Source organism: Sus scrofa, chromosome 14 (assembly GCF_054392235.1).
Source record: "Sus scrofa isolate SSC_HxYL_T2T_F1_AM1 chromosome 14, Sscrofa_HxYL_maternal_Yorkshire_Landrace_v2.0, whole genome shotgun sequence".
Taxonomy (NCBI): Eukaryota; Metazoa; Chordata; class Mammalia; order Artiodactyla; family Suidae; genus Sus; species Sus scrofa.
The window spans coordinates 56,896,925-56,910,059 of NC_139396.1; the positions used below are offsets into that span (position 1 = coordinate 56,896,925).

The window sequence follows — 13,135 nt, forward strand, 5'->3', positions numbered from 1 at the left end:
GTTCCTCTTTCCTGGAAGGAGGACCCTAGGTGGGTCCTGCTTGGGCCAAGTGCCTGCCTCAAATTTTCAGTGATGGGCAGGGCAGGAGGGGCACTGACAACGGCTGTAGCCCCAGCAAAAGCCACGACCCCAGCCCTGTTCCCATATATCCAGTTATTCCCAGAGAAAGGGGGGGGGGCGCGTCCTTGGGATGGGGCAGCTGCCGTAAGAGGGTTGACTACAGCTGTGGGGAGCCATGCCAGCTTCCTATACAGTGACCATCTGAGCTGGTGAAAGGTATCATCTTTCAACCTGCAAAGTGATTTCCAAAGGTTCAGTGCTGAGGGGCGGGTGGATGAGAGTTTAAGTAGCAGCTGTGTTCCTAATTTCCCCAGGAGGAGGCCTGGCTGCCCCTCCTCCGTGTTGAGTGTTTGCCATTAAAAACAAACAGTATCATTTGGTTCAATATAAAATGAATTAAAGGAAATTAAACTGCGGGGGCCATGTGGCAAGCCTTGTCCTCCATTGTCTGAAGTCGTTTTTCATCTTCCCCAGTGGGAAACAACAGCTTGGGGGGTGTGGAGCTGAGCAGCACTAGATAAATAAATAAATAAGTCAAAAGACCCCCTTCCCTGCCAAAGGTAGAGGCTGGGGTGCAGGAAATCCCAGGGGCCCACTTGGCCCTGTCCTTACTGCGTCCCCCAGAGGCAGAAGGTAGCCTTTGAGAGTCTCCCAGGAAACGCAGGGAAGGGAAGAAAACAAAACAAAACAAGCACAACAACAAAAAATGATGTGCAGGCCTCTTAGACAGAAGTGGGAGTAGGGCAGCTGGAGAGGAGACTGCAGACCAGAGGGGCTGGGAGAAGGGGGGGGCCCGCAGCGCCTGGATTGGGGAGTGATTCTAGCTGTGTCTTACGCACAAAGCATGCTGTTGCCACCATTTGTGCTCAGTAACTGAGTCAGGAGGGCAGGGGTGGGGAGAAGAGATGGACAGGGAAGAGAGGACGGGGTAGTGGTTAAGAGTTGGGGGCTTCTGGGAGTTCCCATTGGGGCTCATCATGTTAAGAAACTGACATAGTGTCCATGAGGATGGAGGTTTGATCCCTGGTCTCACTAAGTGGGTTAAGGATCCAGCGTTGCTGCAAGCTGCCATGTGGGTTGCAGATGTGGCTTGGATCTGGTGTTGCTGTGACTGTGGTGTAGGCAGGCAGCTGCAGCTCTGATATGACCCCCTAGGCTGGGAACTCCCATATGCCATGGGTGTGGCTGTTAAAAAAAGAAAAAAAAAAAGTTGAGAGGTTCTGGAACTAAGCTGCCTGAGTTCAAACCCCAGCCCTGCCACTTACCAGCTATGTGCCCTTGACAAATTATTTACCCTTTCTGTGCCTCAACTTCCTCATCTGCAAGTTGGGGTAATAAGCATCTACCTCACAGGGTTGTTGTCATGATCAAATTAATTCATGTCTATGAAGCATTTAGAACAGCACTAGGCACATTAGCTATCTGTTATTATTATATTATCATAGAATATTGATTATGCTACTATTGTTGGTCCCTAGGCCATCTCCCTTGGCATCTGAAGACTTAGCCTTAAGTCATAGCTCTGCCACAGACTTTCTGTGTGACTCTGAGTAAGTGAACACACCTTGCTGAGCCTTGGCTCCCTCATCTACAAACCAGGAATAATCATCCTGGGACAGAGAGTGCTGATGCCTCTCAACATCCATTCTCCCCTTCCGCTTTCAAAATAAGAATATTGATTTTTACTTAGGTCCACTGGTACCCAGCTGTAAGAAGGGTACATGTAGCAATTGTGACTGAGCGGCAGCCAATGAGATTTTAAGTAAAAGTAATAGGAGCAATTTCCAGGAAGTCACCTATGAAGGTAGGGGAACTCTTATGACAGCTGATGCAAAATTCCTAGGGAAAATGGTAGCATGCAGAGTCCAGGAGCATATCAAAAAGATAATACATCATGATCATGCAGGGTTTGTTCTAAGAACATAAGGCTTAATAGGAAACCTAATAATGCAGTTCTTTATATTAACAGATCTAAGGAGAAAGATCAATGACTTTTGATCAAATTCAGCAACCATTTATTACTTTGAAAATTTCAATAAATGGGACTTTATGGATACTTCCTTGACACAATAAAGCATCTGCCTCAGCCTCAAAGTCACTATCTTGTTTAATGGTGGATTGTGATGGTTTGTTTTATGTTTCAATTTAGGCAACAGTTTCCAGTTATGCAATCAAACACAGACCTAGATGTTGCTGTAAAGGTAAATCTGGGAAACATCTACAATCAGTTGACTTTAAGTAGATTATCTTCAATAATCTTGGAGGGCTTAATCTATACAGTTGAGAAGTCACAGAGCTCTGCAGATGTCAGAATGTTCCACTTTCTTTAACAGAAAAGAAATGAATGTAAAGGCTTAGGCTTCATCTATTGTGCTGACATTGATTGGTAGAGGCTACCTTGACTGCTGCATTAAGAAAGCAGAATCTGGAGTTCCCGTTGTGGCGCAGTGGTTAACGAATCCGACTAGGAACCAAGAGGTTGCGGGTTCGGTCCCTGCCCTTGCTCAGTGGGTTAGGGATCCAGTGTTGCCGTGAGCTGTGGTGTAGGTTGCAGACGCGGCTCGGATCCCGCATTGCTGTGGCTCTGGCGTAGGCCGGTGGCTACAGCTCCGATTGGACCCCTAGCCTGGGAACCTCCATATGCCACGGGTGCAGCCCAAAGAAACAGCAAAAAGACAAAAAAAAAAAAAAAAAAAAAAAAAAAAAGAAAGCAGAATCTGGGTAGATCAGGGCCATGATTGATTAGTGATGCCTGACATGGGCACAGGCAGGCAAATGACAGCTCCTAGAAAGTTTGCCATTGCTGGCTTCAGCACTGCTCTAGGTATTAGTGGGCACATGGGATATAAACGTTAAGCAGAGCAAAGAAAGAACAAATCCTAGGGTTGAATGTGACCACCTGCTGCCTTAGGATAAAACTAAAATTAGCCTGGTGATTTTAAATAGTCACGTCCTCAAAACTGACATCTGGGCAAACTCACTTTTGATGGTTTCCAGCACAGACTTTTGGCCATATTTCACTCCTTGGGGTCTTCTATTTCCCAAAGTGCCTATGTGCTCCAAAATACTGAGTCCCTCACTTAGATAAAACTTTCCTGCAAAGGCCAAACTAGAAATGGTCATGCAAATGAATTCAAACTCCTCACCAGGATTAGCAAAATTTTTCTTACAGGGCCAGAAAGTAAATGTGTTAGGTTTTGTGGGCCAGAGAGATTCTGTCATCACTACTCAGCCCTACCATTGTAGCATGAAAGCAGCCAGAGAAAATATATGAATAAGCATGAGTATGGTCCAAGAAAGCTTTATTTACAAGAACAAGCACTAAGTCCACAGGCTGTAGTTTGCCAATCTCTGATCTAAGTTTTGCAGTGTACTGCGCTCCTAAATACAACGGTTCCATGGTTAGTAAGTTGGACAAATCAGGGAAAACAAAGTGAAAGCATTTTTTTGGCTGCAGGACTTCTCAGAGCATTTACTGTGTGCAAGTGGAGGATAATGTTTAAAACATTTCCCAAAGTCATCTGACCAAGGAACGCCTTTTAATAAAATGCCTATTAACATCTCCCTAAAGCCTCAGAATCACAGTTTAGTAAAGGTATTTTGTTCCACTTGATTTTGGTTGGCTTCTGACTTTCTTGCTCACTGTAAACTAAATGGAAAACTGGGAATGCTCTTTACTTTCTTTAGAATAACAATAACCAGTCATCACTTGACCTCTGTTATCTTAATCCTCATAACAGGATTATGAGGTTAAGTCCTGATATTCCTATTTTAAAGATGAGGATACTGAGGCTCAGTGAGGTTAATCGGGATCTTAAGAGGCAGAAGGTGGTGGAGCCAGAATTTGAATCTAAGTTTAATTTCAGAGTCCATGTTCTTTTCATGACTCCACACTGCCTCCAGAAAAAGATAATTTCTTGTTTGTCTTTCTTGTCTACATGCTCTAATCTTGGAATTACAGAGATGGAGTTAAGTTTTTTTAAAAGCATAAAGCACACTACACATTAAGTAATATCAGCTATTTGTATTGCTAATGATACACATTATTGTTGCTGCCTTTCTGTTCTGTTTCAGTGAAATGAGATGAAAAAATGATCAATAGCTTCAAGAACAGCTACAGAGTACCCGTTGGGCTTGCACCCTAGTTACACTGCTCATCAGCTGGGTGACTTTCCCAGGTTACTCTGAACCATAGTTTTCTCATCTGTAAATTTGAATAAAAACAGTGCCCATCTCCTAGTATTGTTGACAGGACCAAATAAAACACTCTGCATAGCGGAGGTATAAACAAGCAGGAAGAAAACTTGAGAAACATTAGCTGATGTTCTTATTGTTACATCATAAGTCAAAAGAGCTAGGTTTGAGTGCTAGCCTTACAGCCTACAAGCGCAGTGACCCTTGACAAATTGTTTAGCCTCCATGATCCTTGTTTTATCTGTAAAATGGGTTTGGTGAACCTGACTATCACCTGCACAGAATCCTTGTAAGGGTTTTTTAAAAAAAAAAAAAAAAAAAAGAAGTGGCAGCATCAGTGAATGAAACAGACATATACTTCTGCCTCTTGGAATTTACGGTGCAGCAGAGGAGACACTGGCCCAGGTAATTACAAAGCAGTGTGGTAAGTGCTGGGAGATAGTTGGCTGAAGAGAAATGACACTGCCTTAAGGGGACTGAGGGGAGGTGACATCTAACCTGAGTCCTAGAGAACCACAGAATCAATGGATCAAAGGGAGCTGAACACCTCATAACTGTCCAAAGTGTCCTTAGAGGAATCCCTTTAAAAAAAAACCCTAATAAATCTAAACAGTTTCCACAATACAAAAATCCAGCTGCTTTAAAAAAAGTTAACTTTCACCTATGGCAATGCTGTAAAATCTGCAATCAAATCCTTGTCAATACTCTTTGAGGTAGTATGTGGTGAACCCTGCCCCCCAATATCCCTCCTTAATCCCTAAGACTGGGAATATGATGAAAGTTATATTATACAGCAAAGGAGATTCTGCAGATGTACTTAAGGTTGCTAATCAGTGGACTCTGAGCTCATCAGAAGGGTGATTATCCTGTGGGTCTAATCTAATCTCCAACCAAGGAGGCCATGTGAAAGGATCAGAGTGTGGTTATGGGAGCTGAGAGTGATCCCAGGCCAACAGCCAGTGAGAAAATGGGGAATCTCAGACCTACGAGCACAGAGAACTGAATTCTGCCAACAACCTGAATAAGCCTTTAAGTTGATTCTCCTCCAGAACCTCTGACAGAAGCCCAGCGTGGCCAACAAACTGATTTTGACCTTATGTGACCCTACATGGAGAACACAGTCGAGCCCATCTGGGTTCTGACCTACAGAACTGTGAACTAATAAACGGGTATGTTTTTTAGATAGCGAGTTGGTAGTCATTTGTTAGGAAGTAATTGAAGATTAAAAACGGGCAGGTACTATTATGTTCTCACTTTATAGATGAGGAAGTGAAAGCATGCAGGGATGAAGGAACCTGCAGGATGACGCAGCTAGAAAATGGCAAAGGGTTTATCAATGGGAGTTGACTTCAGGCAGTCTGGTTTTTAACCATTATGCTGTGTTTTCCATGTGTATTTGTCTGCAACAATCTCCAACAGAGATGGTTGAGTTAAAAAAAAAAAAAAGCAAGGTAGGTGCTATGTATAGAATATTACTATTTGACTATATAAAGAATAGGAAGAGTATATACATGTGTCTGCTTGTACATGTACACAGTAACTGTGAAAAGACTCAGGGACCACAGGATTATTTCCCAGGAGGGAAAATGGGTATCTGAGGGCAGTAGAGGGAAAGAGCCTTTTCATCATATACTGTTTTCGGTGTTTTGACTTCTGAACACTGTGATTAGACAACGTACTAAAAAATGAAGTATCCTCTAGGGTTTCCATGTGGGTCAGTGGTTTAAGAACCTGAGTAATATCCACGAGGATGCAGGCTTGATCCCTAGCTTCGTTCAGTGGGTTAAGGATCTGGCGTTGCTGCAATTGTGGCGTAGGCTGGCACATGCAGCTCTGATTCGACCCCTAGCCTGGGAAGTCTCATATGCCACAAGTGTGGCCCTAAAAAGAAAAAAAAAAAAAACAAAAAAACAAAAAGAAACACACAAAAAACCCGCGAAGTATCCTCAGTAATTAGAGGAATGGGAGAAAGTTGGGAGACGTGAATGGATGAAAAAAATGCTCTCAAAAGGGTTCAGAAATGTAGATAAACTGATCTATACGTATATTAGTTTGCTAGGGCTGCCATAACAAATACCACAGACTGGGTATTTATAATAACAGAAATTTATTTTCTTACAGTTCTGGAGACCAGAAGTCTGGGATCAGGGTAGAAGCAGGGTTGGTTCCTTCTGAGAGCCCCGAGGGAAGTATCTGCTACATGCCTCTCTCCTTGGCTCATAGATGGCTATCTTCTCCCCGGCTCTTTACGTGGTCTTCCCTGCGTGTGTCTGTATCCTAATTTCCTTTTTACAAGGACACTGGTCCTATTAGATTAGGGCCCACCCTAATGACTTCATGTTAACTTAATTACCTGTTTAAAGGCTTTTTCCAAATACAGTCACATTCTGACGTTTTGGGGAGGGGGGGTTAGGACTTCAACACATGAATTTTGGGGGTGGAGAGGTGGAAGACACAATTCAGCTCATAAAACAAACACTTAATCCAGGGTTTCTCAAGCTTGGCAGTATTGACATTTGGGACTGATAATTCTTGGTCTCAGGAGGCTGTCCTGTGCACTGTAGGATGTTCAGCAGCATGCCTAGTCTCTACCCAATAAATACCAAGAGCAACCCCCCACCCCTTTATGACAATCGAAAATGTCTCCAGAAATGGCCAGATGTCCCCTTAGTTGGGATTCACTGCTTTGACCCCTTCCCACCCTGCTGTGTGGGAAGTGGGGACAAGCATAGCTGGCTCTTCTGGAAGTTCTGCACATTTATATATAAAATGATGTAGTGCGAGAACCACAGCTGAGGCCTAGGAAACCCAGGCCTGCCCTGGTGAAGACCCATGTTGGTGCAGGAGGGGAACGAGGGGAATGACTGACCCCCATTCATCTTGAGGGAAGATGACTCCATCAATGGGAAACCACTTGAGAGCTGGAGTGCTGGGTTCAGGGCCCAGAAATAGAGGGATTTTAATGACACCAAAAGCGTCATGAATTCTCTTGGCTCTTGCGTCCAATGAAACCACCTTTCTTACTTTTGTCTGCTCTCCCCTCAACTTAGAGACAAACCATTGCATGGAAAGCTCGTGGAATCTCCCCTGTGGAAACTCTTGTCCAGGGGCTGGCTATGCACACTATACCAGAGGTCAGTTAAGATGATTTTGGACACGGGAAGGGCTTCCTCCTTCCTGTGCTTACGGGAAAAGACAGGAAGTTGGTCAACTGCTTTGTTCTTTGGAGAGGAACAGTTCAGCTAAGCTTTCCCTTGCTTCTGACACAGCTAGTCCTAGTAACCACCCAGCAACTGGGTACCCGCCTGTCTACTTTCTGATAACCTTAAGGGGATAAAAATGACTATTTCAGTGATGAAGAAGCTGAGGGCTCCATAGAATGAGGTCACCTGTCCAAGGTCACATAGGTAGTAAGTCCAGAAAACAGGAGTTGAACCTGGTTTTGCTGACTCAAGGCCAGTGTCCTTCTTGCTGTGCGGTGTTTACTAGCGACCCCCTAGAAAGTTTTTAGAGAAATACCTGCCTTTATATTTCTTCAGCTGGGAAAAGGGCAGGATGGCAGCTGCCTGCTACCCATGTCAGTGAGAGGTTGAAGAAACCCTGTCCTAGGAACATTCTAAGCACTGTCCATGGAACATTCTAAGATGATGGAAATGTTTTATATCTGTTTTCTCCAACACAGCAGCCCCTGGCTGCGTGTGGCTACCAATCAGTGGAAACATGGCTAATGCAACTGAGGGACTGAATTTTAAATTTAACTAATTTAAAGGTAAGTGGTCACCTGCAGCTTGTGGCTGCCATCCTGGACAGTGCAGTTCTGGAAGCCTAGGCTAACAGTATTTCATTTTAACAAAAGGAAGGAGCAATGTGGACAAACTGAGTTTTAAATCATTACTACTATTAATGCTAGGAGGTGGAGGGTGTGATGTATATTTTTCTAGGACAAGATTTGGTTTCTTAACCAGGTTCAGGTTAGATTAACACAAAAACAAGTTTTACTCACAGAGAATTAAAGAGTGCACGAAGATGAGAAGGGCATCTTTCTCATTTTAATTTTTTCTTTTTTAAAAACTTTTTCTTTGCTTTTTAGGGCCGCACCCATGGCATTTGGAAGATCCCAGGACAGGGGTCTAATTGGAGCTGTAGCTGCTGGCCTAAACCAAAGCAATGCTAGATCGGAGCCGCATTTGCGTCCTAAACTACAGCTCACAACGCCAGACCCTTAACCCACTGAGTGAGGCCAGGGATCAAACCTGCGTTCTCAAGGATACTAACTGGATTTCTTTCCGACGAGCCACAGCAGTAACTCCTCTTACTCATTTTTATATTCTCAGGGTCCTGGATTGCCTCTGTAAGCAGATAAGTCCCAAGTAACATCTTCGGGATGAAGGAGAGAAAGGGGATGTAGCCCAGGAAAACTCTACATGGCGGGGCAGCAGCAGGCCTCATTTTAACACCCGAAAAGATAACTAACATGAAGCAGCTCATGCAGCTTCATGCACCATAATATCTATGGTTCATTTCCTGTGTGTCAAGACAGACCTAATGGTCCTTGTTCTCATGAGTTTACACTCGAGTAGGGGGATAGAAAATTAACACAAAACAATCTGGTCATTTCAGATACTGGTACACACTAGGAGGGGAATAAAATGGTGATGGGATAATGCAGCTTGGGGACCCCCTACTCTGAACAGGGTGGTCAGAGAAGTGACAGAGTCTCAGAGGAAGTGACCCTGGAGTGACACTTGAATCATGGGAAGGGGACAGCCATGGGAATATATAGAAAAACCTCCCCAGGTGGAGGGAATGGTTAAGTGCAAACAGCCAGAAAAGGGGAGTTCCCGTTGTGGTGCAGTGGTTAATGAATCCAACTAGGAACCATGAGGTTGCAGGTTCAATCCCTAGCCTTGCTCAGTGGGTTAAGGACCCGGCGTTGCCATGAGCTGTGGTGTAGGTTGCAGACACGGCTTGGATCCTGCGTTGCTGCGGCTCTGGCGTAGGCTGGCGGCTACAGCTCCCATTCGACCCCTAGACTGGGAACCTCCATATGCCGAGGGAGCGGCCCTAGAAAAGGCAAACAAACAAACAAACAAACAAAAAAAACCCCAGAGAAAGAAGGTTGGTCCAGAGTGAGCAAGGGAGAGGACAGGGTGGTGGGTTATGAATTGGAGAGGTGGGTAGGAGCCTGACCAGGCAGGACCAAGATGGATGGATGGTGTAAGTTATCTGGATTTAAGATGACGAGTGGCCACTCTAGACACCCAGCCAGTGTGATAGTTTGGGGCTAAGGTTAGAGATTGGGGTTTGCCACTGTTACCCCACCAGCTTCTTGGCCAACCAATGAGTATGGCTGCCCTGGGAGGCACAGGTGTAGAAGATCCTGGACAGACTCTCTGGTGTCTGGAGGCACATGGGAATTAATGGCTCACTCAGCCTCACATATGAAGGACTGTGGGGTCATCCAGCAACCCAAGTACCAGAGGCCCTTCCAATATCATGATTATAATATTAAAGAGCAACCCACACTCTCAGTGGATGGCATGGAGGCACAGGAAAGAGCATCTGTGCTGTGAGCCATTAGGGGTCCCTGACAGATGTGCTCCTCCCCCCTCCCCCCACCAGCTGCAAATGAAGATCCGTCCTTTTCTTCCACCCAGACAAGGATTGATGAGGCTTCGGGAGAGCACTCAGACAGGCAAGGAAAGGCTGTGAACCTTTTCCAAGCCTGCAATTTATCTTGAGGAGACTATTCACATCACTTTTTACAGGCTGGATTATGCTCTGACCTAGCACATTAATCTCACCGAATAAAATAATAATAATCAGAAAAGGGGAGCTGGACGGTTGCCAGGGAGGCATTAATAACTGTCGCCCACACCTCGGTGGTGCAGGGAAGGGATGTGCATCCCATCCCCACCCCCTTGCCCCCAGGAGTGCCCATCCAAGTGAGAAGGAAGTGAGGTAGCCACTGCCTGAACTTGGGGGAATTTCATACAGATGGGGTATGGGGACTCTGCTCCTCAGTCAACTCTGAGGAATTTCCCAAGCAAATCCCATGGGAGGGGGTGTGGGCTAGTAATGAGCAGAGGTTCTGGAGTCAGACTGCCTGAGTTCAAATCCCCGATCAGCCACTTATACACTGTGTGACCTTGGGCTACTTTTTTTTTTTTTTTGTCTTTTTGCTATTTCTTGGGCCGCTCTCATAGCATATGGAGGTTCCAAGGCTAGGGGTCGAATCGGAGCTGTAGCTGCTGGCCTACGCCAGAGCCACAGCAACGCAGGATCCAAGCAGCGTCTGTGACCTACACCACAGCTCACGGCAATGCCGGGTCCTTAACCCACTGAGCGAGGCCAGGGATTGAACCTGCAACCTCATGGTTCCTAGTCGGATTTGTTAACCACTGTGCCACCATGGGAACTCCTTGGGCTAATTCTTAACCTCTCACTGTGTTTGTTTTTCCCTCTGGAAAACAGGGGTGAAAAACAGCACCTGCTGGGAATGTAAAATGGTGGAGCTGCTGGGGGAAATAGTTTGGCAGTTCTTCAAAAAGTTAGACATAGAATGACCATATCATCCAGCAATTCCATTCCTAAGTATTTACCCAGAAAAACTGTGTTCAGATACCTGTACATGAATGTTCAAAGCACCACTATTCCCAGAAGCCAAAAGGGGAAAGAAACCCAATGTCCATCGATGGATGAATGGATAAACAAAGGGTGGTCTGTTCACACAATGGAATATTACTGAGCCATAAAAAGGATGAAGGGCTGACACCTGCTACAATGTGGACAAACCTTGAAAACACAATGCTCAGTGAAAGAAGGAAACACAAAAGGTCATACAATGTATGACTCCATTTATATTAAGTGCCCAGAGTATGTAGATCCATAGAGATGGAAAGCAAATTGGTGGTTGCCAGAGGGAAGTGGGAGTGGTGACTAAATGGGTACAGGGTTTCCTTTTGGGGTGATGAAAGTGTCTTAAAATCAGACAGAGGGGATGGTTGCACAACCTGTAAAGGTACTGAATGCCGCTGAATTGCAGACTTACAAAATGATTACCAATTAATTTTCTGTTACGTGAATGTTACCTCAGCTTAAAAAAACCCCATAGGACAATAGCACTTGTCTTGTAAGACAGACATTGGAAGGAAAGGAGTTAGAACAGTGCCTGGCTCATAGGAAGGGCTGAACCTACCTTAGCTGCTCCTTTTGCCATCAGCACTGTTACTCTGAGGTTTATGAGCTTTGGCAAGTTATTTAACCCAGTTTCTGTTCTGTGCAAAGAGATCAACAATGTTTACAGTCTTGTTAAGAGTAAACAAGGCAGTGTCTTCAGTAGGCTATATACTCCATAAGTACACTGATTTTTGTTTACTTTCTTCACTGATGTATCCCCAGTGCCTAGAACAGTGCCTGACATATAGCTGGCATTTAGCAATTATTTCTTGGACAAATGGCATTGCTTAACATACTGCCTGCCTCCTGGTAATTGCTCAGCAATGTTAAGTTGTATTTATTACTATTGACTTGGCACCAGATTTCTTTGAAGGTCCCTACACATTCTTTTCTAGCACAGTGAAGTGAGTACTACTTTGCTTTGCGGATTTTGGTGTCTTCATGACAGAGGTGTCTGGATACCTACGAAATACGGATGCTGGAGCTGAGCTGACAATGGAACCTAAACTTTCACTGCTGCTACAAGAGGAGGTGATGAGAGACTATCAACTCGTCCACTCACTCATCCATCTACCCACCTGTCTGTCTGTCCATTCTTCTTTTTGTTTGTTTGTTTATTATTTATTTTTGCCTTTTTCTAGGCTGCTCCGGCGGCATATGGAGGTTCCCAGGGTAGGGGTTGAATCGGAGCTGTAGCCGCCGGCCTACGCCACAGCAACGCAGCCTCCGAGCCGCGTCTGTGACCTACACCACAGCTCACGGCAATGCTGGATCCTTAACCCACTGAGTGAGGCCAGGGATCAAACCCTTGTCCTCATGGGTGCTAGTTGGATTCTTTAACTGCTGAGCCATGATGGGAATTCCTGTCCATCCTTCTAAATATCCATGCATCCAACTAAATATCCATCTATCTATCTATTCAAATATCCATCTATCATTGATCTAAATATCCATCCATCCATCCAAATATCCTTCCACCATCTGTCTAAATATCCATCCATACATACAATCACTTGACTACCCATCTATCCACATAGCCACCAATCTTCCCACCTAGTCATCCAATTCATCCATCTACCCATGTATCCATTCACCCATCCATCCTCCCACCCAAACCTATGTACATACATACAATGAACACTTCTGAATGCATATCAGATGCTGGTGATCCATCAACAAAGAAACCAGATGCATTCATTTCCTGCTGTCACAGAGGTTAGAGTCGAGCAGAGGAGGCAGACAATTAAACATGCAATTACAATCAGGGTGGTGAGTGTTGGAATCGGGGGGTACAGGGTGATGTGAGAGTCCCCAGTGGGGGCCCCATCCCTTGGTGGAAGGAGCAGGGAAGGTTCCTAAGAGGCTGTGATCTGCAAGAGAAGCATGAGTTGGTTAAGAACCAAGAAAGGAAAAGGGTCATTGAGGTAAAAGGATCAGTGAGTAGGAGACAGGGCAGCACAGAGCTGACTCTGGAAGCTCTATGGGTTCATTACTTGCATCTCAGTGCCTCCGTTTTCTCATCCAGAAAATGGGATAAGACCATCTACCACATGTCAGATTGGGAATAGATGGTGTGTGGAAAGAAATGAAAGGAGTGGGGTCTGGCTGAAGAACAGAGAACCTAGGGAAAGGGACAGGAGAGAGTGAAAGGAAGAGTAAATTTCAGATAGGTAGTTGGGCTGCAAAGCTTCCTCTCTAGGCA

General features: G+C 45.0%; 1 protein-coding gene across 5 annotated transcripts in view; it reads right to left on the reverse strand.

Annotated features, from left to right (window-relative positions):
• RNFT2 (ring finger protein, transmembrane 2) overlaps positions 1 to 13,135 on the reverse strand; it is a 70,771-nt gene that overhangs the window by 35,889 nt on the left and 21,747 nt on the right. The window contains exon 8 of one of the 5 annotated variants that reach the window (XR_014826161.1): positions 12,033 to 12,075. The exons of 2 other annotated variants lie outside the window; for them this stretch is intronic. Coding sequence is in view for 2 of the 3 variants with exons in the window: in XM_084994202.1 (XP_084850328.1) it covers positions 12,977 to 13,054 (78 nt within the window). In the remaining variant the exon portion in view is untranslated. Of the gene's footprint in view, positions 1 to 12,032; positions 12,076 to 12,583; positions 13,055 to 13,135 lie in introns of those variants that run through there. 2 more of the 5 variants (XM_084994203.1, XM_084994202.1) reach the window with 2 other exon arrangements.